Source organism: Pangasianodon hypophthalmus, chromosome 26, assembly GCF_027358585.1.
Source record: "Pangasianodon hypophthalmus isolate fPanHyp1 chromosome 26, fPanHyp1.pri, whole genome shotgun sequence".
Classification (NCBI taxonomy): Eukaryota; Metazoa; Chordata; class Actinopteri; order Siluriformes; family Pangasiidae; genus Pangasianodon; species Pangasianodon hypophthalmus.
Genome location: NC_069735.1, coordinates 12,289,129 through 12,314,759, shown reverse-complemented (window position 1 = coordinate 12,314,759; position 25,631 = coordinate 12,289,129). Strand labels below are relative to the sequence as shown.

At 38.9% G+C, this 25,631-nt stretch overlaps 1 protein-coding gene and 1 non-coding gene across 7 annotated transcripts; one reads left to right on the top strand and one right to left on the bottom strand.

Annotated features, from left to right (window-relative positions):
* Positions 1-1,983: 1,983 nt before the first annotated feature.
* Positions 1,984-25,528, top strand: ppp1r9alb (protein phosphatase 1 regulatory subunit 9A-like B). 6 transcript variants are annotated; one of them, XM_026931977.3, is made up of 20 exons: positions 1,984-2,137; positions 2,601-4,714; positions 9,363-9,495; positions 9,986-10,106; positions 10,291-10,395; positions 10,990-11,254; positions 11,334-11,486; positions 12,242-12,295; positions 12,371-12,600; positions 13,814-13,910; positions 14,568-14,703; positions 15,075-15,232; positions 15,943-16,291; positions 17,140-17,197; positions 17,293-17,364; positions 17,493-17,706; positions 18,571-18,615; positions 20,688-20,792; positions 23,495-23,683; positions 23,774-25,528. In XM_026931977.3, exons 2-20 carry the CDS (start codon positions 2,792-2,794, stop codon positions 23,939-23,941), a joined length of 4,575 nt encoding a protein of 1,524 aa, XP_026787778.3. In that variant the 5' UTR covers positions 1,984-2,137; positions 2,601-2,791; the 3' UTR covers positions 23,942-25,528. The 6 variants fall into 6 exon arrangements, with proteins under 6 accessions (XP_026787778.3, XP_026787779.3, XP_026787780.3 ...); XM_026931978.3 differs by lacking the exon at positions 18,571-18,615; XM_026931979.3 differs by lacking the exons at positions 18,571-18,615; positions 20,688-20,792.
* On the bottom strand, positions 22,797-22,869 carry trnan-guu (transfer RNA asparagine (anticodon GUU)). Its single transcript has one exon. It is a non-coding gene; the product is annotated as a tRNA-Asn (tRNA).
* Positions 25,529-25,631: the final 103 nt, after the last annotated feature.

The window sequence follows — 25,631 nt, the reverse complement described above, 5'->3', positions numbered from 1 at the left end:
GTGTTAATGCCCATGGATCTGGAATGGGCACATATGTATGTGATGGTCAGGTGTCCACATACTTTTGGTCATATAGTGTACATAATGCTTTTAAATAGAAAGTTTTGTCAAATTTAAGCTCAAGGTGGAACAATTCTGTAATCAGGCTTGGGGAGGGCGTGGTCTAGGAGGCGAAATGATAACTAATTATGCTGAGGGGAAAAAAGAATTCCAGTTTCCTTAGATGGCTGCCCCTAGAACTGTACAGTGTTTGGCTATATGGTTCATTTTTTCTAAATGACTGTAAGTCCCACTGTGTCTGAAACCTTATCAGAGAGTGAAGAGCAGGACACGGTTTGATGCAGATAATTATAGTAACGTTTTGGGTAAAGCTGACTCCATTAATTTTTAGCTACATTACCCTCATAGCTCCACTGAAAATCTAAAAAAGGAAATGTCAGACAGCAGCTAAAGTGCACTTCCAACATCCCCACAACTTATTAATCCTCTCGTCAGCCATGACCCAAAAGTGTATCAGAGAGACAAAAGCTCCTCCATGTCAGTTCTGCTTTGGAAGAGTGGCTCAAGAGAAGATTGTACTTATTTCACTTGACAGTCCCAATCTCATGAGGCCCTTTTGGGAACTAAACATTTCACAAATAACCTACACATAATGGCACAGACTCCTCTGACACTGTACAGTCATTAAAGTCAGCCTGTTTTACTGCTTTGCTTCACAGAAATAAAGGAACTTTGAAGAATACACTTATTAAAAGGCTAAATTTAGCACTTCTAGTGGATCTATGTCAAAATCTACAGAACAGGCTTTTACAAAAGCTCCCAAGTATGACCTCTTTAGAAAGCTAGAACAGTTAACCATAGAAAGAACCTCTGAGGGAGCTTTTTTCCCTGCTAAATGTCTAAATTCCATATAGATAACAAACACTAAATGATGTTAAGGTATCAAATTGTTTAATTTACAGTATGGACGTTATTAGAAAAGATTGATTTGTGTGGATAAGGGTTCTACCTCCATAAAGAAGTTCTACATATTCGGAAACTTTTCATTGTAGAGTTCTTCAGGGTCCCTGAGCTCAGGTTACTGTCTATGTGGAGTTTCTGTGTATGTTCTCTGTGTCCGTGTGGGTTTCCTCTGGGTTCTCCGGTTTCCTTACACCTCCCCAAAACATGTGAGTAGGTGGGTTGGCCATGTTAAATTGCTCTGCATGGTGTCCTGTGATGGACTGGCGACCCATCCAGGGTGTATCCCATCACATGCCCAGTGTTCCCGAGATAGGCTCCACATCCACTACGACCAGGATAAAGCACTTAATGAAGATAATGAATCCATTCATCCATCTATCCATTCTCTGTACCACTTATCCTACGCAGGGTCACCTGGTGCCTATCCCAGGGGACTCGGGACACAAGGCAGGGGACACCCTGGACGGGGGTGCCATCCCATCACATGGCACAATCACACACCTCCACACTGTACAGACAATTTTGGAAATGCCAATCAGCCTACAGCGCATGTCTTTGGACTGGAGGAGGAAACCCCTGAAGCACAAGGACAGCATGCAAACTCCGCACACACAGGGTAGAGGCAGGATTTGAACCTCCAACCCTGGAAGTGCAATTCACCAGTGCTAACCACTAAGCCACCATGCCAAAACAAAATTAATTTCCCTTTAGAGTGTTAGATTGAACCTTTATACAGTCAAAAACAATGAAGGCACAATCAAGCGCATTAAACGTCTGGCTTTACCAAACACCAAAATAATTTCCATTTCGGCTATTTTCAGCAGAATTAAATTCTTTCTGTCACCTGTTGCTTTCAGAAAATCTTAATACAGCTCTCTACTACTAATTGTGTACCAGTTATGTCGGTGGAGCTAGTAGGCAAATGAGGCATTTTTCCCACGGCTACACCCCCACCCCGCGCGCCTCCGCCTTCCTACGCGAACGCGCTCGCGCGCTCCCGATAAACCCTCTCACTCGGGAGCGCGCACTCGGGGATAAGGTTTGCTCCCGAGCCGATCACAGAGCGAATCCTGCAGGCAGCGAGGCGCTGAAGGGTGTGACAAGTTTGGTCTGGTCGTTCCTGAATGTGGATAATTTTGTCAGTTCCTCCTCTGCTGATATGCGTGGAGTTGTGGTGAGTTTTTATCGAGTTTTACGGTCATTGGCTGTGATATAAAGTGCGCTATCGGTATCGATTTGTAGTGATTTGTCAGAATTAAAAGGAAGCGGCGTCCCGGTAAACACCGGAGTCACTAGTTTTAATTCAGACCCGATCCGTATTTTAGTTGTTTAGACACTTCAGTGAGAAACTAAAGCGGGAGGTTTTTGAGGAGTAATATGACAGAATGTTACTTTGAATAAGTTTTGATGTTTGTACTTGTTTTGACTGATCATCAAACCATTCCTAAGTAAAAAATAAATAAAATAAATAACAGTAAATATTTACAAAGTCATTAACCATTTATTAGCTCTAAAATTAAGTAAATACTCAAATGAGAAAATGTTAATCAGGTCGCATAATACATTCAACTGAAATCATTTTAAATCTTGACTGATATGTCATGATATGTCTAAAAATTGATGTTTCTTTTCTTTAGGTAACAGCACCTCAGTGCAATGTGGTATTCTTCAAGAACCCCCTGCAACTAGAAAACAGACCGGTCCTGTTTAAGGCTGTGTAGAACATGCCATTAAAAAGCCCATGAAAAATACAGGCTGATTTTTAGCTCACATCTTTTATCAGTTTTTATCCTTGGCCTATTTGTACGATTTGTTTCACGGTTTGAAAATGATCAGAAGTGAACCCAAAAGTGACCGAGTGCTAAGGAGTGCCTCCCCTCACAGAAATGCATACAAATCAGACTTCCACTCCATCAAATGCTCCTTCGAGGGCCCGTCCGTCCTTTACTCCTATGGAGGTAGCGAGACCCGAGGCAGACCATCAGGGAGCCGGGTGAATGAAATCAAAAACATCTTTCTTCAAAAGGATGCCCAACAGCCACAGGACAGCACAAACCAAACCAAACCTGGAACGGTTAAACTGCAACGAAGCTCCTCCTCATACAGGTCTAGCCTGGGAAGTGCCTCCAGCATGGAATCAGGCATCTTGGAAGTGGTACGAAAATCAGAGGACATCTCATTTGACAAAGTGGCCCTGGCTGAGAAGTTCTCAGAAACCAGAAAGCTCTTTGAGAGTGGACTACCAACAGACAGAAGTGCACCTGGTAGACCTGTCAGCCGATCTTCTGTGCGTAGCATTTCAGATGAAGGCAGGTGTGTGAAGAAGCTGACAGAAAAGACAGACCAAATTCAGATAATAGGAGAACAACCAAAGGAAGACAAGGACAGAGGAAGAACTGAGCGTGAGACACAACCACATAAGCCTGCGGTGATGATGAAGAATGCAGGACCTATATCCAGGAGACTGGAGAGCTTCATGTTAGACAGTGACAGTGAGTCCTTGTCTGGCCCATCTGTCTCAACTCGTTCACAAAGTCCAAGTAGTCATTCCCAACCACCATCGTCCCCAAACAGTGAGCATTCAGATCCACCTTTGTCGCCAGATAGTGACAGTTCTCCCACATCCTATTCTCTGTGGCCTGAAAGCCCTTCTGGCCAGGCAGATGCAAACTTAACTTCACAAAGTGAGTCCCAGTATTCACCTACCCCAGTGAATGGAGTCTGCGCAGGAGAAAGCCCTCACTGGAGTAGCCGTAGCACAAACACCACAGTGGACAATGCTAATGAAACTTCAGTTTCCGTTGTCTCAACAGAACCAACTATTTTTAAAAGCGAGAAGCGTCATCGTTTGTCCCTGAGCAGTGGTTCAGTCAGTCCTTCAGGAGATGGAAATGAGTGTTTGGAATGGAATGTCTCCGAAGGGAAGCAACACAAGGGGGAGTTTGGCACCCCAGGTCTGTCTACGGTCCGAGCCGAGTTAGTAGTGGTCCATAATGAATCATCAGAGGGTGAGAGCAATGAGGAAGACCGCATTGGGGATGACGTTTTTGAGGAGGTCAAGAAAGCGCAACCTCCCACAAATCTTCATTCAAAAAAAGAACTCATAGACAGCAAGGAGGTCCAAATCATATATCATGAAGATAGATCAGGGAGGGATTTTAGGATAGGGGAGGAGAAAAAGAAGGTAGGGATGGACGTGACAATGGTTGTACGAGATAAGGATCAGGAAAGGCAGGAAAAATTGGCTGAGGATAAAGGTATGCACAAAGAGGAGCAGAAGGAGGAAGAGGAAGACGAGAAGGTGAAGGAGGTACAAGACAAGGGAGAGCAAGTGCAAGAGGAACTATGTCCACACAGTGAGATGAAAGCTGAACAGAAAGTGAAGGAAGAGGAGGAAAGTGGAATGCCGAACGAGCAGAGGGAAACCGAGGAGAATGTGGAAGATGACAGTGATGTGGTGAAAGAGGCTTTAGAGGAAGAAGATGATGAACGTGATGTTGAAGAAGTGACCGTGGAAGAGAGGCAACACCAAGTGAATGAGGACTCTGCTGGGAAGAGACCTTTGATATGTGGGATTGAGAATGCTGCTTTTGTGGATGACCGGGAAAGTAAGTTGGACTATCAGCAAAAGGGACAGCACACTGGACCAGACCATGACCAGTTCCAGGAATATGAGGAGCTTCCAGGCCTCTCTGATGAAGAAGACCTCAACTCAAGGAGGAAGATCAGATTCTCCACTGCTCCTATCAAGGTATGGCTAACTTAAACTTATGCTTGTAAAAGCATTACTTGGCAATAAAAATAGGTGAATGTATATATACTGCAATCTGTGTTAAGCAGAAGTTTTGTGGAATACCTAAACAATTTATTTGAACCAGTTTATTAGCATTAACCAAAACTCTCTGACAACACTTTCCAAAGGTCTGCTTGTCTTCTTTTGTTGGAAAATTTTCTCTGTGTGTTTGATTTGTGTCTATCCTTACTCTACATTTTTATACAAGATCTCACATGCTGGTAAAAGTGTTTTGAGTACCTACATGTTGTGCAATAGTGGTAACAAAAGAACAGGCTTGCTGTTCCTCATATGTTTTCAATAGTACTGTGTAGGTAAGAAGATCTGACTCTGGATCAGTAAATAGTCCACTCAAGTGTAAGGAAACAATCCACTTTTTGAACGAAGGTCCTGTCTGAGCTTGTATTAATTCAGGCATGTCATTTTTTGCCTCTGACAGTTAACATGGAAAGAGAAACATAGAGGCAGAAAGAGAAATAGCCTTAGGTATAGTTTATTTCTGTGTGCCAAGCTCTTAGCTTGACCTGGAATAAGGGTTGGAATTGGCAACAACTTTTCACAGGTGGTAACCAAATGGACGACGAAGTTTAATTCTATCTATTTGAGCTCATGTTCATGAGGGCTCTGTGGGTATAGAAAAGTAAAAGATCTTGGAGCAGTAATGCTGATCTGTGATGGGGTGAGAGTCACAAAAAGTGATCCCATGTCCTCATATGTTGATATGTTTTGTGAATAGGCTCCTTAAACTGTTATTTATTTATTTATTTTTGAAAATTATAGGACCTATAAGGAAAACTGTTTTCAGATGATTTTTAATGGTAAGAGCAGAAATGTTCACCAGCAATTTTGCCATCTGATCACACATCTTTGTTACTTTAAATTTACTTTGACTAGCCCTGCGCCTGCTGTTACAAATACCACAATGGGTTCAAATAGGAAAATTACAGGAGTTCTTATCATGCTAATGCTGTCTGTTGCAGTTGCTACATGGTTTAAATGAAGGACTTCCAAATCTAGCACCCTGTTTTCCCTGCTCAGAAATAGAGGTATGCATAAGGACTAGACCACTGGGATCAGTGGAACAACCCAGTAGGAATTTGGGGGCCTGACAAGTTTTAACGCTCATGCAAGTGTGAGTGGAAAAAAATTAAATATTGCAATACAAGGAGAGGTCGCAAAGAAGGCATTGCAAATTCATGGATGAACTTTTAATTTCTTAACCTTTTTGGGTAATTGAACCAAATGAGTTATTTAGAAAACCTTAAGGACAGTTGCAAATGTAAATAATTTTGAGAGTTGGCGGTAGTGGTTGGAGTTTCTGCAGGAGCAGGACTCAACAGATAAGTATACTGTGACTCCCACATTGGGATCAGATGTTAGGAGCAGGGACATAGAAATATTAGGCTACTGATAGGTTAATCCTACTGGACAATTTCAGTCTGGGCTCATGTCTCATTTTGGCTGAGAGCACTTGAATTTTATGGATGGTAGGCATCCAACCCCCATTGTTCTTGGCTTATGCTGCAATCGACTAAAGCTCGTAACTTGTAATTTCTGAACTACAAGTTAGGAAAAACCAAAGAAATCGCCCCCTCACTATTACATAATTGTGTTCAAACTTCTCACTTCCAGGTGATGTTGAACATAGCATTACATGGAAGCTGGAATCATTCATGGTAGTGCTTTCCCAGGACTTGAATTGAGAAACCCTGGTCTAAAATACAGTCCTAAAGAGCCACAACACTTTGTAGTTTACCATTCTACCTCATTTAACACATCTGACTCAAAGGATCAGCTAATTACCAAGGTTTGCTGTACTGGAAGAGTACATTTCTGCAGCATTCTTTGTCTTTAGGACTCGACTCTGGCTGTCTAAACAGTCATATTCCCTTAGGGCTGTTCAGGAATATTTGCAGTTGTTGAATAAGTATACAGTGTCTTGATTCACATCAATTTCTGTTAAGCAGTGTAGCTACAGGTTTTAACTTAGCATTAAGTGCTAACTCTCCAGATGTTGACACTCAGTCCTTCCATGATATAAATTTTCCTCTTTTGATTTGTATGCATGTTTTTGCAAGGTCACGCAGTTGTCCAGATGCCAAAACAGGGACATCCTGGGGGGGTAAGGATTGGTTGGCATCACACAGGAAGTGTATTGTTTACAAGGTCACATGACTCTGTTGGACTACTAGAAAGTGGAATACTTGAAAGGCACAGATCCTGTTTAGGAAAGAAAGACCCCTCTGTGTCTGTGTGTGTCTGTGTGTGTCCCTGATAGTCTGTCTGTTTTCTATGTTAATGCACATGCACTGTAGTGTGTGTGTTAGGTGTGTTAACTGGATGTAACTAATGTTAATTTTACATTTAAAAGGTCAAAGGGGTTAGTTTTTTCTTTAGCAGATGACACATTTTCTTCTGCAGTTAACATATTTCCATAATATTTAAATTTTTTTCTCTAATGGATTTTGTGTTTTTAAATTTCCTCCATTTATTTGGAGTATTTATTATAGCAGACGTCTTCCATTTTGCCTCTTCGTCTATGGCACACAAACTTCAGTTTCCTCTTCTTGTGCTTTTCCAGGTGTAGTTTGTAAATTAGGATTTTCCTCTGTTGTATATCAGTGTAAGACACATTAGATCAGGACTTGGATGTTTGTTGAGCTGCCTGTCTTGAATGACAGAGTGGAAGCTTTTTTTATCTTGAGCTAAAAACAGGTTTCTCTGATGCCCTCGTAACTATTCTGTATACGTAAACAGTTTTTCTTGCTCATTAGACTTACAGCACCATTATTTACTGTCCAAGTCCGGTTATGTAAAATATTTCCACAAAAATACCCACCTCACATTTTGTATTGTAAGATTACATAAGCAACCAAATGCACACACACACACACACAGTGTGTCTCAGTTGCTAGAGTGAGAAGTCAAGATGTCTGGTACTAGCAGGTGGGGCTAAATCAGGCTGCTTTCTGTGCTGCTGTGGTGTAGGGGAGATTTCACCCTTGACTAGTTCCACCTTGAGTTTTGCTATGCCTATTAGCAAGCTGAAGCCACGGCAGACATGGCAGCTCCTTCCAAAAAAACACAGTGGAATCCAAGCCTAATGTGTGACCTGATTACTGCGCTCACTCCTGTGGTTTCTCACTCTCATCTAGTCGTGCAGTTATAAATCTCATCCTTGCTTGTCTCTAAGAATAAACTGTGCTCTGTGTTTGGGAAAAGAGACATGCAGAGGGAAAGAGAGACTCCTCTGTGCATGACTGCTGAAGAAAAGACATTGTTCAAAGGTGCATGGTTACTCCACGACAACATGAAGGACTTAAACAAAAAGAGTAACAGAAAATTTTATCTATAATACAGGAAAAAATGCAGATTTCTATTTTGCAGAGTTCTCCAGAATTCTATTTGGAGAAAGCGCTGTTTTGAGATACGGGGCATTGTTGTAATATTCCGGCTAGCAAAACTAGCATAAATAAAAGGAGGTTACTGTAAGCTATATTAAGAGCTCACCAAGGCCTAAACTTCACAGTGACCTCAAATGTACCCTATCAAAGTTCTGAGACAGTTAGCGGTGACATTATTCTGTAAAATCAGAGACAAATCAAAATCAAAGCATTTTCATAGAAAGTACATATTTATCACTACAGTTATTAAATAGAAATTACAAAATGTAATGTTTCAAGTTTATATTTTAAATGCACACTGCCTATTCCTGATCATGGCTGTGGGGCCACTGTGTTGTCTTGTATGTTTCCATATAGTTTTTAAGTTCAATCTTTCGACCCAGTATATACTTGTACATGGATTATGGACAGGATGGCAATAAAAATGGGCTTGACGTACCCTAAGAGACTAAGGAGAAAGAGGAAAAGGGAGTGGCCTGGTTGTGCCACTTTAGAATAGACTGGTACCTGATTTCTAGTTGATGAGTTCCTTTTATTAGTTGCTTTCAGGCCAAGTTTGTTGCTTGCATGAGGAACACAAAAACACACACACACACACAAACACACAATCTGATCTGCTTTAGTCTGTCAGATTAAACATAGCTAAAATATACATTTAACTGAGCCGTTCTCTCAAACATGCTACAGTAATATAGCAAATTCTGAAGCTAAAATTGGAATTGGGGTTTCCTTTTTACTTGTCGTAGGAAGCGTCTATATCAGTGGTTCTCAAAGTTGGGTCCGGGGAGCCTGGGGGTTTTTGGTTACAGTGGTGGAAACATCCACCCACCATTATCAAAGTTATGCTTATAAAGTTATTTTTAAAAAAAGAAAAAAGATTGGAATACTCTGGGTCCAGTAAATAGCCAAAGCATTATACATATTTAAATATTTTTGTATAGTTTGCTTATAAAATAAATCTGTACTGAAAGGGTCCATGATTTTTTTTCTTTTAAACAGTTAAAAGGGGTCCTGACTGTAAAAAGTTTGAGAACCCCTGGTCTAGATGAATCATTTCTTAATCAAAAACTAATTTGGGTCACATTGAACTGTCATTGTCTGCCTTAATCATTATGGGATTCAAATAAAGCTGTGTGTGTGTGTGTGTGTGTGTGTGTGTGTGTGTGTGTGTGTGTGTGTGTGTGTAAACGCTCTCTCTGCAGGTATTTAGTACATATTCCAACGATGAGTACGATCGCAGGAATGAAGAAGTTGACCCCGTATCCGCGTCAGCTGAGTACGAGCTGGAGAAGAGGGTAGAGAAAATGGATGTCTTCCCAGTGGAAATTCAGAAAGGTAACATATAAATGATAAAATACATTGTTACTTGCTGAGTGACAGGCTATGCTTGGTTTGGGCACTGGGGTATGTTTTAGGTATCATGGGAAATTAGTTTTATTAGGTGCAGGGAAATAACCTTCTTTGAAAATAGGTGATAATCCTGAATTCCAGCTATGGACTAGACCACAGTTATTCTTAAGTGGAAATAAAAATGGATTTAAAGAGTGAACCCCATTTTATCTCAATCTCTACTGTTAATGAGATTTCACTTCCAATGAATGTTTTGGGATGGATATTTTCATCATCTTTTGGATTGGTATTTGAGCATATAAGCATTCTTCCGTAAGTGTACTGTATTTTTTTCTGCACATATTGGAATATTGTTTGTATTGTATATGATGTCCATTATAAATTTGTTTGTCCTTAGTTTTCTGAAACATATTTATGCACAGAACTGTATTCTCTTTGGTGTAGATATCCTGTTCATATTGGTTTGTTGAAACAGGAGATGAAGGTCTAGGGATCAGTATAATAGGAATGGGTGTAGGAGCTGATCAAGGTCTGGAGAAACTCGGCATCTTTGTCAAAACCATCACAGAGAAAGGAGCGGCTCAGCGCGATGGCCGGTACCTAACCCAAATCTTAAGAAATGTCTATGCAATAGTGCTAATAATTTTTTACGGAAATATTGCGAGCCAGTTCCTACTAGCTGCAAATTATTCAAATATTCATTGTCCAGCTTTTAATTTATTGATCATTTTGAGACTAAATTAAATATGATGAGTCTATAATTTTTGTATGCTGTGGCAGTATTAGAGTCAACGATCAGATCGTGGAGGTGGATGGGATCAGCCTCGTAGGAGTCACCCAGCTGTTCGCTGCCACTGTACTGAAGAACACTAGAGGACTTGTGAAGTAAGAACACGCACGTAAACATGACTGAGCTCAAAATGCATAATGAGTCAATCATTTACTGTTAAGGAATTCAGGGCGAGGTCCTTTTATCATCAGTATATAAACTGAAGAGCTTCGTTATTAAGCAGTGCCTTCTTAGTGTGACCTGTTAACTGTAGTGTCTGGATTTAGGGGTCATAGATCGTAGGGCGTGCTTGTGTTTGTTCAGTGATAGTGCACACTGAGACTGGAAGATCAGTTAATGATTTATTACACTAGTGGCTTATCTGTTCTATGTCCCTTTACTGCTACCAGTAAAGGGATGTAGAACTAAGAGCACGTCAGGATTTTATAGATAGACTAGGCAAGATATTAAAAAATAAATAAACTAAGAGCATTTCCACATTGTTTTGGTGAAATATATTAATGGAATTTTAAACTTTAAATTTTTACAGGTAGAAAAACTCAACTGGCCAAAACTGGATTTTTTGGGGGATTTTTTTTAGCTATTTGCCAGAATTCCACTTCGCACATATGGTCAAATTCTGTAATCTGTGTATGCATTTTCAGTTTAAAATGTAGATGAGATAACATGACCTCTGTGTCTAAATGCAGGTTTCTGATTGGCCGGGAAAAGCCTGGGGTTGAGAGTGAAGTAGCTCGATTAATTAGTGAAACTCTGGAGCAAGAAAAGAGCCCACAAAAACAGGTCCAGGATGATGACACTGCTGACCAGGAAACAGAGAATGGAGAAAAGGTCCCCCAACCTCAAGAAGCTCAGTCTGAAGAGCAAACGGGTCACATCCTGCAGGAACATGATCAAGTCAAGCAAGAAGACCAGCTACTAGCAGGGGAAAAGAAGAAGAACGCCATGGAGGAGGTAAGAGAGAGACAGCGATGCCAGTTCGATCTTTTCATCAGTATCTGATTAGTCTGCATTGTTTGATGCCGTAACACAGGATGGAGAGACTCAAGTGGAAGAGAAGGAGGAGGAGAAAGAAGACAACATAGCCCTTGATTTGGCTCAGGAAGTGTTTGCGCACCTGAAGAATAAAGGCATTGTTATTCCCGAGGACATGAATTACACCGAGCTGGACCAAACATTCAAAGAGGTATGATGCAGGAAAATTGTGTAATTGAATGTTGGCTGAGATTAAAGTCTTAATGTGTTAAAGGTGGGGTCACTAACATTTAAGTCAAAACAAGTTTTCTCATAACCTTCAAAATGGCTAGCTTCAGCTAACTTCTGTAAAAAGACATCACTGACTATACCTTTAAGGAACTGCAGTGCCATTTCTGCAGAGATTTCAATCCTAAATTTAGGCAAGTGAACCTGATATTCTTACAGAATAATACATGCTGGAGAAAATTTTATTGTACTCTTCTAAAATGTAAATCAGTATACACTCGATGCAAAGGACATTATTAAGCACAGTATCACCATTTGTACATAAAATAGCTGAATAAATCTGTTTTAAAAAGAAAAATGACTTCTGATGTGCAGTTCCAGCTTTGGGCCATGTCTCCTACCTAATCTGTTTTATGCATGATTTATGCATTTTTGCACTATGCTAAACTGGTAGCCATTCCCTTCCATTACTTGTTACTTGTTCCCTTATGCTTTGAGTTCAAAGCAAAAAAAAAAGGCACACTTCACACAGGAGACATGTTTTGGCTGAATTTGGTGAATGTGCATTTTATTTATTTGAACAAATTTATTGGCATTAGGACTAAAATGAATATGTCCAAGAATGTAATAACAATAAAAAATAACAATAAGGTTAAAAGTAATCTCTCTTGTCCAATACATGACTTCCAAACTAAGCTTTCTCAAACACTCTCTAAGCTTAATCAAACTCTCTTACAGCTCCAAATGAAGCACAACACAACTCTAGCAGAGCTGAAGCAGATGAAGGAAAAGGTAAGCAGAACATCTGCCACGCCCTCTTTCTTCATCTGTAACAGCAAAACAGTGTGTCTGTACGTGTTTCTGTAGCTGCGAGTGTGTGAAGCCGACCGCTTAGCCTGGGAGGCTCGAGGTGCATCTCTGGAGAAGAGTGTGAATGAGAGTAGAGAGAGAATAGAGAAGTTGGAGAAGTACTGGCTCGATGCTCAGGCTCTCTGCAAGACCATCAACCAGCGACTCAGTGAGGCCCAGAGCCAGCACGAGTCACTGCAGGTCAAATACGACAAAGCTAACACGCTACTACAAGAGCACAAGGAGCGGTAAGACATGAAGCACTACATACACATATGTTCAAATATATAAGTAATGGCACCCTGACACTGTACACTGAATCATTTCTGTAGGGGTATGAATATGTAGAATAGTCAAGTCAAGTGATTTGTATCTAGATTTTCCATGCTAACAAATGCTGATTGGTGGCTGTTATACTATTTGGTGTAAAAAAATAAAATTTTATTGCGCCTGGTTGAAAATAGCATTTTTAGGAAAGGTATATTTAAAGTTGGCCCATCAAACAAAATTACATTGGGTCAGCATCGGAAGAGTGGATTTAAAATTGACCCAACAGACAAAATTACACTGGGTCAATGTTGGAAAGGTGGATTTAAACATAGCTAAAAGTCTACTGGCCCTGGTGGCAGTTTGGCCAAACAGACAATATTATATTGGGCTAGTACCACTAGTACCAAACATTGGCCCAACACATTGATATCTTGGGGCTAATTTTTATATAACGAGTAGTCAAGGTTCCTACCAATCTTTATAACTTTAGGCCTTTATTTACAGTAAATCAGCAGCCAGTGTTGCCAACAAGCTAGCTCTTAGGCTAACTAGTGTAATTATAACAGTGAAACAGATTTGTTAGCAAGCTATCTAATATCAGGTTGGCATATTGTGTATACCATAATCCGAGGCCACTAGAAAGAGTTAATATAAAGCCAAAGCTCCTGGATTTTTAGGTAATGACAGCTGCAGGGTTAATATTAACAATGAATAAACTAGGTGCAAATAGTATTGATTTTTACTTTTACTCAAGTAGCCCATGCCTTATAAATATAACTAAAATTCTCATGGTTAACATTGAATACGAGCTAACACCCACAAGCTAATTAGCATTCTTAACACAAGCGTTCTAGTATTTGAGTAACACAAACTTACAGCTATTGACATTGTTAGCAAAATGAAAAGTTTTACTCCAATTACGTAGAACATTTCGTATAAAAAGTGGCTTTTCTTCTCATCATGCTAAAAGTCACAAGCTATTTCTTGCATGATAATGGCATCTATTATTATTTAAAGATTTTCCTCTGCCTCTGTCAGTGAGACTGAAATGAAACTCTGCTTGTTTCAGCTCACTAGTCTTTTCGAGCTGAAGAGGCCTTTGGGTAACTTCTAAAATCTAAAAGAGCAATAAAGGCCTTTAATAATTGATGGATTTGAGTGTGAGTGAGTTTAATTGTGCTCCATTTGCAGGGAGGCTGAGTTTATGAAAAGAGAGGAGGATTTGAAGAAACGTCTAGAGGACAGAGAGAGGGATTATAAGAAGACTCTTAGAAAGCTTCATGAACAGGTAAATCTGACATCAGTGTGGAAGTGGGCTAAGCCTTGGGTATAATGTGGACAGAGAGAGCCATCAGCACAGATGATATGATGCTAATTTGTGATTTTGCAGTACAGTATTTCTTAGGACTAGGTTTAATATTTGTCTGCAACATTTTAATAATTGTGTAAAATTTGTGACTTACCATCATTGTTGTTGTGAATTGTGTGATCATTTAAGAATTTATACCATGGTGCTGTTGGATTCTCAAAGCTGATTGTTGATTAGTTTTCTATAGCAGCAGCTCTGACAGTAGTGCAGTGTTTGTGTTAAGGCACTCATTCCACAAGTCTTCAGAACAGAGCACATTCTGCTGCTTGGTTTCTTGGTCCCATGACAAGCTGCATTACTTATGCCTATGATCGAGGCATTATGTTTTCGGGTTGTCCGTGCATTCGTACATCCATGACATCCGTTAGTGTGATATCTCAAGAATAAGTGGATGAATGTTGTGGGAGTGACTGTTTATAGAGGTTCTAATGAAAGTGACAACAAGAACATGTTCTCATGAATGTTCCCCAACATTAAATGTAACTGTAAATGGACAAAATGTGTGACATTTTGTTTGTTTAAAAAATAGATGGATTTGATATGTTATTTAAATTTTGTCTCTCTATTGGTCCTCAGATTGCTGTTTTGGAAGGTCGAGTGAGTTCAGATCAGCCTGAGGAGTCGTGCAGTCCTGCAGTAGAGAGCCAGCAGAGCAGCCCCACCTCGGGATCCTCAGACAGGAATGAACATGCTTCAGACTACCTCGTACACGGTAGCGCAGAATAATTACCATGTCTTTCATTCTCATTTATTACGTAGTTTTGCCCAAAACATCCTCACCGTTTTAATGTCCCTTGCATGAACAGGATTATAATCTGTTTCATAGTAATTTGGATTGTTCATAGAGTGCACTACGAGATCTTGCTACACCTTAGATTATTTAATTGGATTGTGGTTTTGTTATTTTTTTTTTTATCTATATGACTTTTTGGTGAAGTATTCTATAAAATATTGCAAAGTGTCTATCTCGATGTCTGGATCCTTTGCAATGTTGAGAACCCATATTTGCTCCTAGTTTGCACTGCAAATGACAACTGTTGTAGCAATAATAAGCAGATCATAACTGAACATGTCACTCCTCAGATGTGGACTTGGGGGCGGCGGTACCCCGGACGGATCGTCTAGACTGCAGCGCTTACAGAGCTAAAGCCAGGCTCACCCAAGGAGTCCAGCGAAAAAGGCCATCTCGAAACAAACTCCGAGAGTCTGCTAAGAGCACACAGTCCTCCATTCAGCCGCAGGTGACTTTCAGGATATTGCTGACCCTGTTTAAATCTGGTCATTTAATGCAGCTTGTATCTGGATTCTGTCATTTGTAGTCAAATGCGTTTCGGTTTGGCGAGATTAATATCAGAATGTGTGTTCTGTGCCAATCGGTTACTCATACATGATAAAAATATGTTTGCACTGAAGATCGCATTTATTTTTCCAAAACTATTATAGTGTATATAATACTACAGTATAGTATAGTATAGTATAGTATAGTATAGTATAGTATAGTATAGTATAGTATTTTGACAGCTGTCTGTTATAGTGTGGTATATTATTATAGTATTTTGACTCATGTATGTTATCATGTATATTATAGTATTTTAATTGCTCTCTATTATAGTATTATATTATATTATAGTATATTACAGTAATTTGATTGTTGCCTATTGTAGTATAATAGTATTGTAGTATTCTAGTATGTTATACTGTTATAGTATTTTGCCTGTCGTCTGTTATAGTATATTATAGTATTAGAGTACGTTATAGTATATAATAGTATTATAGTATTTTGCCTGTTGTCTGTTATAGTATATTATAGTATTAGAGTATGTTATAGTATATAATAGTATTATAGTATTTTGAATGTTGCATTTTATAGTGTTTTCTCAATCCTTTTAATTCTAGTGATTATTTAAAATATATCTGGCTGTTGAATTTCCTTCTTTATTTCTTTCCATAGCAAGAAGAGAGTATAAGCGATAACAATATTGAAACTAACCGGAGACAATCCTACTTGGAGAGCCTCTCCATACCTGTACCCACTGCACAGCCTGGCTATGAGCAGAGGAGTGAGTTTCAAGGCAGGACGAGGCCTGGAGGAGAAAGACCAGGTGATTTGTCCAGCTCTCCCTCCCTTCAGGGCCTTATGCCTCATGGAGAAGGCAGCACAAAGTCTAGCCTGTCTCCTCCTAAAGACTCGTCTACACCTCACTCTCCCACGTCCAGCCAGTCGTCCACCGGTCTGCTCCACAACCTCCGTAACAAGAGGTACAAGAAGAAGGAGAGCAGTCAGAGCAGGAAGAACAAAGGTACAGCATCAGCTATTCGTTTATAAACATCACTGATTTCATTCATTTATGGTAATGTAAATATATTGACTTTTAGGCAGTCTTTGGGATGTGTGTTATTTTCCTATAACAGCACATCCTGAAATTTAAATTTAATTACACTTATACCACAGCAATTTAACAACAGTTAATTTTTTTCATTATTAATGATGTTCCTGCTATAGAACATCCTCAAAAAAATTAGTTCCTGTTATCACTTGCATTATAGCAGATATGGACAGTCCTGCCTGCACCAGCCTCTCTTTTTTTCTCTATTGAAGTTAATAAGACAAAAAAGCTCATGTTACAGAGAAACTGGTAAGCACAAACTGAAGACATTCTTTCTTGTTACAAAGCACTGACACTGGAGACTCCTTCCATAAATGTTAAACAAACAGCACCTTATAGAAAAACCTACCATGTTAATATATGTTTTTTGACAATATATGTTTTTCTTTCATAAATAACAATTTTCAACCTACTTATAATTAGACTTAAATTATGCTGAGCATTCATCATACAATTCTTTGTGAATTAGCTGTTTCTATAGAAAACGTATTAGACAGATCACATTAATACAAACAATGTGATTTGCCTTTCAGCCAGAAGTCCTTTCAAAGCTGCAGTTACAGAAAGTTAATCAACACCTTCTGATCAATCAGAATCGAGAATTCAACAGCACTGTGGGATAAGCTAAATGATCCAATTGCACTTTTTACATAACAAAATTCCCAATGTTAAATCAACACCTATAGTATTCGTATAAAGTCTGGTTCAACCCAAATGAGAGTTAAGAGAGCACTGCATAATAAATAAATATTTTCTCACAGATGAGGAGAGTGACAGCTCAACAACAAGAACATCCAAAAGAAGATTTCCTGATTTTGGGTAATGCTCAAGCTTTCTAAAACACCATATATTTAAATATACTGTATAGTATATGTTCATTGTGTTAATTAAAAAAAAAAATTATTTTTCATTAGCGGTTTGCGCAAATCTGGTGGGAAAGGCCGCAAGCAAGAAAAGGAGGCACAGCGGGGTTCTGTTGGGAGCAGGTAGATTTTTCTCCTTGATTGTAATTATGTTTTGCATTATCTCTCTATCATATAAAATCTGGTGCTTTTCTTTGTAAGTAGTATATAGTGCCACTTCATTTGCACTGTTTTCTCGTGTCTAAACACAGGAGCTCCAGAGAGTTGGTGGACGAATCCAGCGGAAATGCCTCTCCCTCCGACTCTGTATCCTCCATCCCATCCTGCATGCCTTTCTCCTGGTTCGGAGACAGGGAGAGATCTAGAGACAGGGAGCGAGAGAAAGAGCAGTCGCTGTCCAGCTGTAGTCTCCCCCACAGTCCTACAGAGGGACACACGGAGGATGGAACGGAACGAAGGAATAAGGTGAGAAATTGGCAGAGCAGGATTGGCTGCTTTGATTTTGCATGTGTGAAGTGCACAAAAACACCTTCAGTAAACAGGCATTCATGTAACATCACAGTGGTGGTGTTCTCAGTTGGTCAGAAGGTGTTGATTCATTTTCTATAACAGCAGCTCTAAAAGTAGAGCAATTCAAATCAAAGGTTTAGATTAATGCACTTGTTGAAATGTTATTGTTTCTATAGTAACAACGAACTTAATTCTAAATTACAGGTACTATGACAGCACACCACATTGGTTTTTTCTTTACTTATACAGTATGAATTAATGTTCACTCAGATGAACATTAATTTCCTGTGTTTGTGAAAAACAGCAGCTTTTCCCAGTGACTGGCCAAACCCACAAACATGCAGACCCTACACAACCAAAGCAGACAAAAAAAATGAATGAATGAGTGAAATGAGTGACTTGAATGCCTGAAAATGCACATACATAATTTTGCACTTCTGCAAATGCCTTAAATGCATTTATCCAACACAGCTTAGAACTGAGGCCCAAAAGCGGCTCTCTGCAGGAAAAAAAAAAAAAAAGGTATTCACAATTGTCCATCAGTGTGAACACACATGCAAAAAGACAATGTTTCCACCAGTTTGCAGGACTTGCAGGACGTCTTCTCACACATTCTCATGCATTTCTCTAAACAGTCAATCCGCTCATACGTGCATGGTTTAAGATTCTTCACCAACTAGCTCGTGTGTTTAATATAATCAAATTGCTTATGTTCGGTGATATGATGGCTTTAGAGTATGCAGTATTTCCAGTGAGACAGTCTCTTGATTAAAGTTGTCCGCTTGCTAAATCTGTTTCTTAAACTCTTCTTTGAAACAGAGCACCTTGTCCTGGCACTCTCACCTCTCACACTCCATAGATTTGGTACAGTATGAAATAATATTCAGCATATCATAATTGCCTTCGATAGAGCGTAACAAACTAACACGTCTCAGTCCCTCACTCATTTGTTCTAGAGGATATTAATGTGTTATGTGGAGTAGTTGACAACTTGGCTACATCTAGTCACTGTTAGATTTTGGTTTCTAAAGACCTCAAAGTAGTTATGTGAATGACCGACGTCTTCACAAATGTACCATATATGTTGTGCATGTGTAGCAATGTTACCTTTTGGAGTAATGCCACTCTATCACAGTTAGTACCAATTTTAACAATTAAATCTTGCAGATACCTGCTAACATACTAACATAACGTGTTTACAGAGCCTCTGTGGTGACATGAGGTTATTTTTTAATAAGGTGTGGACCCAAATTCATATACTGACACCACAGGTTAATATTTCAAGTCCACAATATTAATATTATTAAAATAATATTTCAAGTATCTCATTATACAAGATTATATGACATGCCAAAATGTTGTGGCCACGAATTGTGTAACTTGAGCATCATACTTAATACATGTCCTCCAGGTATTTAGTTATAGTTAATGGTGTTATTTAGTTACAGTTAATGGTGAATGTCTATTTAAGAATTCGCTTAAGGTGATGCAGGCTAATAGTATATATATACTGTACATGTCTCAGTCTCAGTGACTTAGTGATACAGTATGCATCATTCCATGATTGAAGTAAAGTGTCATATTACTGCTTATCTCCATGATTGGGTTCCTGTGACCGCAGTAGTCTAATGCAATCAATTTCTCTGTCTCAACCATTTTAATATACAATACTTGCCATGAGTTAAGTACCTACTTCATGGCCATGAAATAGATCTTAAGAAATTCAACTTCTGACCTTAGTATAATAATTTGTGGCCACAGCTTATTGAATAAATAATCATCATGTTACATCACTAGCTTTGTATGCTTGTTGTTGGTAGCCTTTTTTTTTTTTTTTTTTTTTTGAGGTATGTTGATTTATTCTGCAATTACCAGACTCTCTGGACAATAAAACTCATTTTTTCCCTCTAGCAGTGAAGCAATGTACATACTCTCACTGTTCACTTTATTAGGGACACTCACCAAAACTAGACGTTTTGTCTGGTCTTTGTCCAATTTTTCCCCACTGTAACCTCAGATTCCTGTTCTTGGCTGACAGGAGTGGAATCCTGTTGTGTGTTCTAAGATGCATTTCTGCTCACTACAGTTCTAAAGAGTGTTTTTCTCAGTTACCGTAGCCTTCCTGTCAGCTCAAACCAGTCTGGCCATTCTCCTCTGACCTCTCTGCAGAACTGCCTCTCACTAGATTTTTTTTTTTTCCACATTTCTGTCTAAACTCTGGAGACCCTTGTGCATGAAAAGGTGTTCCTATTAAAGTGGCCAGTAAATGTATAATTTTGCTGTAGCCCAGTGCGATGTGCTTATTTTTAGGACACAATTATGCATTAAGTGAAAACACATAATTATCACGCTAGTAACCAGGCACTAGGCCTTGTTACATTAATGTGATGTAAACTCGTTTCTGATTGGCTGACAAGTGTCTTATTTTCTTATATTGGCATGGCTGTACTGTAGCTCTGGCTGTAAATTTAATCACATTTCTAAATGAATACACCTAATATTATGTAACCCATAACACTGGGTAACATTAAGCAGTAATAAGAAGAATGAATGGCATGGATTTGGAGAGAAATTAATTATTGATAGCATATTGATACATGTGGGACTACACTAAAGAAAGTGTCAGTGCTGTTTTTATTTCATTAAATTATGGTTACGCAAAATGGATATAAAGCTTAAATATTATTAAAACATCAGTAAGTAGCCATGGTAAAAGAGGAATGGAGGGGCGTGTTGTCATTCTTATAAACCTAAAAATTCAGCACATTGGATTAGTTTATTCTTAAATTTGGAGAAAAAGGTGAACCATTCTTTGCTTGTTAATCCTAAATTCAGTAGATATTTATTCTATTCTTGTATGTACACGTGTGTGTGTGTGTGTGTGTGTGTGTGTGTGTGTGTGTGTGTGTGTGTGTGTGCGCCCTGGCTGGCTGCAGAGCTTCGATTTGAATTCCAGCAGTCCTCGCTCTGCCCTGGCGTATTTATTGAGTGAACCTCGTACTCGAGGACACTCCCAGAAGCACGTCTTCTCCTCCTGCGAGGTGAGCGACCCCAGGGGTCACATGGTTTCTGCAGCATTGTCAATTATGGATAAGCTTCACTGTTTGCATCCCAGAGATCCCAGAGGCTCTCAACCCACTCCTCAACGCTAGTCTATATATTTATATTCAGTTATCCGTTGCTCCAAATACCAGGCATTGAGCCAGTCAATTAGTCTTTCATGACATGACTAGGTTGAGACGCAAGTTTATACATTCTCGATATGTCAAAAAGCTTTGCCGTTTTATGGTAAAGGTCATGTGTTGGACTTGTAAGTGGACAGTCTGAGTGTGTGGAAGATATAGGAATATATGTTGAGGGTCTGTTTACGACAGAGGAATGTCTTGATTTATGTGTTTATACACAACATCCATATTGCATGGTGTAAACCTGGCAAAGGATTGAAATTTACACAAGAGCAAGGTTGACTGTGTAACCTATAAACAATGCAGTCTTTATTTTCTTAGGATCAGTCTGCTGAAGTGTTTCTGTAAGTCATACATGAGATTTCAAGGGCAGGTGTATACGGTCTCCATGTACAAATCTCATTGGTTATGATATGACAGTTACTCTTAAGCTAAAAGTTTAGTTTGTAATTTGGTTGTTTAGTATTTCAAATGTTGATTGTGACTCACTGCTTCACCCAGGCAGAAAGGTGTAAGGTACAGAAAGGAGTGTTCAGATTGCTTATATCACTCTATCTGTTCTCTCGCTCTTGCTCGCTCTTTCTATGGCCTCATTCCTGAATGTGCTCTAGATTCAACTTGTCCCAATAACTTTTTTTTTTTTTTTTATGGAACTGCAGTAACATGATTGCAGTATTTACACAGCTCATAGTTAACTGAGCTATTGCAGAACTGCCCAGGCTTTTGTAAGAATATGTTAAATTTAGATTATCTATCGTCCTTCACTCTATACCATACAGATTTTAAAGAGGCAGTGTGCTGTTTTGTTGACAGACTACAGATTCTGGAAATGAGATCAGTCACACAAGCCTTTTGACAGATTTTAGCCTTCTGATTCAATAAGTCTACATATACTCTCGTTATCTCTGTAATTAATTTCAATTAACAATAACTTCAGCTTTCTTCCCCAGAAAATATTCTTTTTATATTCAGCTGTGTGTGGAGTCCATACTGCTGAAAGTAAATGTTATATTGGCATATCAGGGATGTAACCAAATATGAATACATTATTAGGAATGAAAAGATAATGTGTTCTAAACATATTCAAACACGGATATAATGATGTTCCCAGGTCGGAGAAAGAACACATTCATTAACACGAACATGAGTCACTGCACAATGGATTCTCGGCATTCGTTCCTTTCATCTTTAGTAAACACCTAATCAGTGTTTTGATGGTTTAAATTATCATGGTAGATTGTTTTTATTTTGAGAAATAGAACCAGCTAAATTTGTTAGAAAGAATTGCAGGCATGTAGAAACAAAAATAATAATTGCACAAGCAGGATTAAAGAAACAAGCTGTCCTGCAGAAATCTCTAGCTGAAAACAATTATGAACTCGAGTGATTTAGCGTGTTTGAGGAACTGTCAGAGTCAGAATTCACACACCATACTGACAGTGTTGGCACTTCTACTTTTAGGTTTTGCTACAGTGTTTTCCAGTGTTTATTTAATTTAAAATAATAGTCTGGTTTAGGCCACACCCATTTCTGCTTTAAATCCAAATACAGATATTTGGTGAGTTAAACAGCTACAGGTTGTGTCATTGTGTTACACCCCTATTACATGTAAAGTTAAATGATGATGGGCCAAGAAATGGAATTTCAGATACTCCACAAGATACTTTATGATATTGCCGATGTTCTTTCAGCTTCTCCCGTTAGTGGTTGCCACAGCAGATCACCTTCCATTATCCACATATTGATTTGGCACAGGTTTTATGCCAGATACCCTTCCTGACACGACCCTCCCCATTTATCAGGGCTTGGGACTGGCACTGAGATTGTACTAGCCTGTGTGCCCCCACTGGCTGGGGTTGGCACCTAGCGTGGGGCTCAAACTCGCGATCCTGAGATCAACAGTCTCATGCTCTACCAACTGAGCTAGCTGGGCACCGACGTACTGTATGATGCTGAGAAACATAATTACACAGTATAGCATGGTATTCATAACCATTTAAATAGAACCTGAATAAAACTAGTACTGCATAAGAGAGTACAACCTGATTCTGTGGTGGGTCAAATAGATCTTGGTGTGCATTTGATACAGCTGCCCCAAGAAAGTCTAAGATCTCTGCTCAGAGAGATATTGACATTGTAGTGCTGGATTTATTAGATAAGTCTTATAACTAATATTATTTGTCTAGTTTATTAAGCTAGGAATATGATTAAAGGTTTTTGGTGTTCCTGAACTACAGTTATTGTGTTAGACTAATACTAGGGTATTAAATTTAGGTTAATAGGTTATAAATCTTTAGGGTTAAAGGTTAAATAGATAGTCTGATTTTAAAATAAAAATGAAGGCAGACACATTACATAACATCACAAGCACAAGCTTACTAATTACATGTATTTTAGATTAATTTTATTTGAATGTTGTAGCTTGAAAAAACTTGTGTGAAAATTATGTGGGTTAATTATTGTAAATCCACAGCAAGTCCTAAATTCTTTATGCAAATAAAGATTAATTGTGTATATGTGAAGGCTTGTGTTATCATACCTTTGTTCTTCTTATTCAGACCCTCGATGATGAACCTGCTCCTGTTACAAGGCAACATTTGTGGCAGAACCGCCCCCTTTCAGAGTGGACCAATCAGCAGGTGTGTCACTGGTTGATGGGCATGAACATGGACCAGTATATAGCTGAGTTCACTGCAAAGGGCATTGACGGTAAACGTCTGGCCGATTTGGACAGCGGTAAACTCAAGGTGGGAATTCACTAATATTATCTTCATTCTAACATGCGGGCATAGCCAGTGTTAAATAAACTGCAGAAACGTGTAATAATTTTGTTGTAGGAGCTGGGGGTGTCGAGTCAGAGAGATCGCTCCACCATTAAGAGGAAGCTGAGAGACATGAAGAAGGCACAGGAAAAGTTGGAGAAGCAGCGGGCGAAGAAGGAGAAGGAGGGCCGACTGAGTGGTGGTGGTGGTGGTAAACCTGCTAATCTTGAATCTGCCTGCTGAATCTGAATCTCCAGTAAACCTTACACTTCAGGGAAAAGCCCCAATCTGGGAAACATGGACATTCCCAACAGGATGTCATGTACGTCACGCATGTGTGTGCATGTACTGCAAATCACTGGATATGATGGGAATAGGAAAACACTCATTTGGAAGTAACTTAGATTCTTCTAGCACATTCTCTCAGTTCCTCTGGTTAAGTAAAGATATTTTTTACAATCTTTAATCATAGTTTTATATCTTAGGACTTGATTTGTCACCTCCAGGCTTAAGACTCAAGGTGTCTTAATTACACTGCTGCCATTTTGAATCAATTCTTGTGTTCCACCTAAATTACCTAAATGAAATTGTTTAAGTTTATTCACTCCATGCAGATTTTAGTCTCTCCATTGATACCAATTTGAGGATAATGTCCTGATTTGGCAGAGTGACAGGTGTCCTTGGGTCAACAAAGGTAAAACTCAAGTTAAATTTCAGCGAATCACAAACCTAGGTATATGACATCACCATTATCCCTTTTGCTCACTCATTTGGCTTGATGCTATGCCTAGCATAAAATATTACATATAATTATACAATATAATAGTATGAAAACACAAACAAAGCTTGCTAGCGCTACGCCTATGGTAGTTAGCTAAGTACTTCTTTTAACTAATTTTAAAAAAGCTCTATTGCCAACTCTAAGTGGCTAAGGAGCCAAATATTATATTGTGTAATTAAAATCAGGAGCCATGTTTGCTAACAGGAAAGCTAACATTAGGTAAACTATTTTATTGCATAATTAAAAGCAATAGCTACATTTGTTTACAGCTTCATTCTGTTTACATACTAAAGAAAATGAATATATTTGCACATGCAAGTTGAATAATATTGGGCCTAAAATTGAGCCCTGGGGTACCCCACATGCCTATCATAGGTTAAACTATTATGATGATGTCATGTCCTATGAATTTGTGGTTGGTCGAGCAAATGTAACCTAAGCTCCACCCTTGTTGAGCCAGTGATGCTGGGATATAAACAAAAATCTAAAATCTAAATCAAAATCTGGTGTGACGGTTCCTATTCATTCACACTGGAGGGCAGCAGTGTAACTGAGGTGACCCATACGGCACTTCTCATCAGGGCCGGCATTCACAAAGCTTTTCCAAGTCAAACTGCTGATATTGGATCTGTCTTAATGTCCATAACCACCATAAACTGGGATTTTATTGAATCCAGTGTCTGATTTATTTTTCTCTGAAGTGCTTTGTGAATGCTAGAGCACACCCTGCACTTTAGCTTAAACTCTAATTTTAATCTGCAGCAAGCGAGTGTCTGCTTTATGAAGCACACACACAGGAGTGCTTTGCTGAGAAAACCTACTGAGTGGAAATTGTGTGCACTTTTAAGTGTGCACATCACCTCCCCTACTGTACACTTTGTCTTTTTACTTTTTTAAAAATATCTGCTTATTTTTATCATCAGCTGTACATAATGAGGCAATGCTGTCAGTGAAATTGTGTCAGGAAGAGAAGTCTTCACTGTCTTTTATGCCACAGATGGTTTTACATGTGTAACAATAAATAAAAAGTATTTTACATGAACTGTCAATCTGTTTTATTCTGTTTCTTTCTCACAATCAGGGAAAATCATTTTTACGTTGCTGTGTTTTATTTTTAAATGAATTTAAAAATTCATTTAAAAAAAGTTTGAG

What these genes read in the sequence shown, in the direction of transcription:
- ppp1r9alb (XM_026931977.3), top strand. Translation starts at nt 2,792, where the DNA reads ATGATCAGAAGTGAACCCAAAAGTGACCGAGTGCTAAGGAGTGCCTCC. An exon ending in AGAAGATTTCCTGATTTTGG is followed by an intron (nt 17,198 to 17,292) that starts GTAATGCTCAAG and finishes ATTTTTCATTAG; the next exon opens with CGGTTTGCGCAAATCTGGTG. An exon ending in CGGGGTTCTGTTGGGAGCAG is followed by an intron (nt 17,365 to 17,492) that starts GTAGATTTTTCT and finishes GTCTAAACACAG; the next exon opens with GAGCTCCAGAGAGTTGGTGG.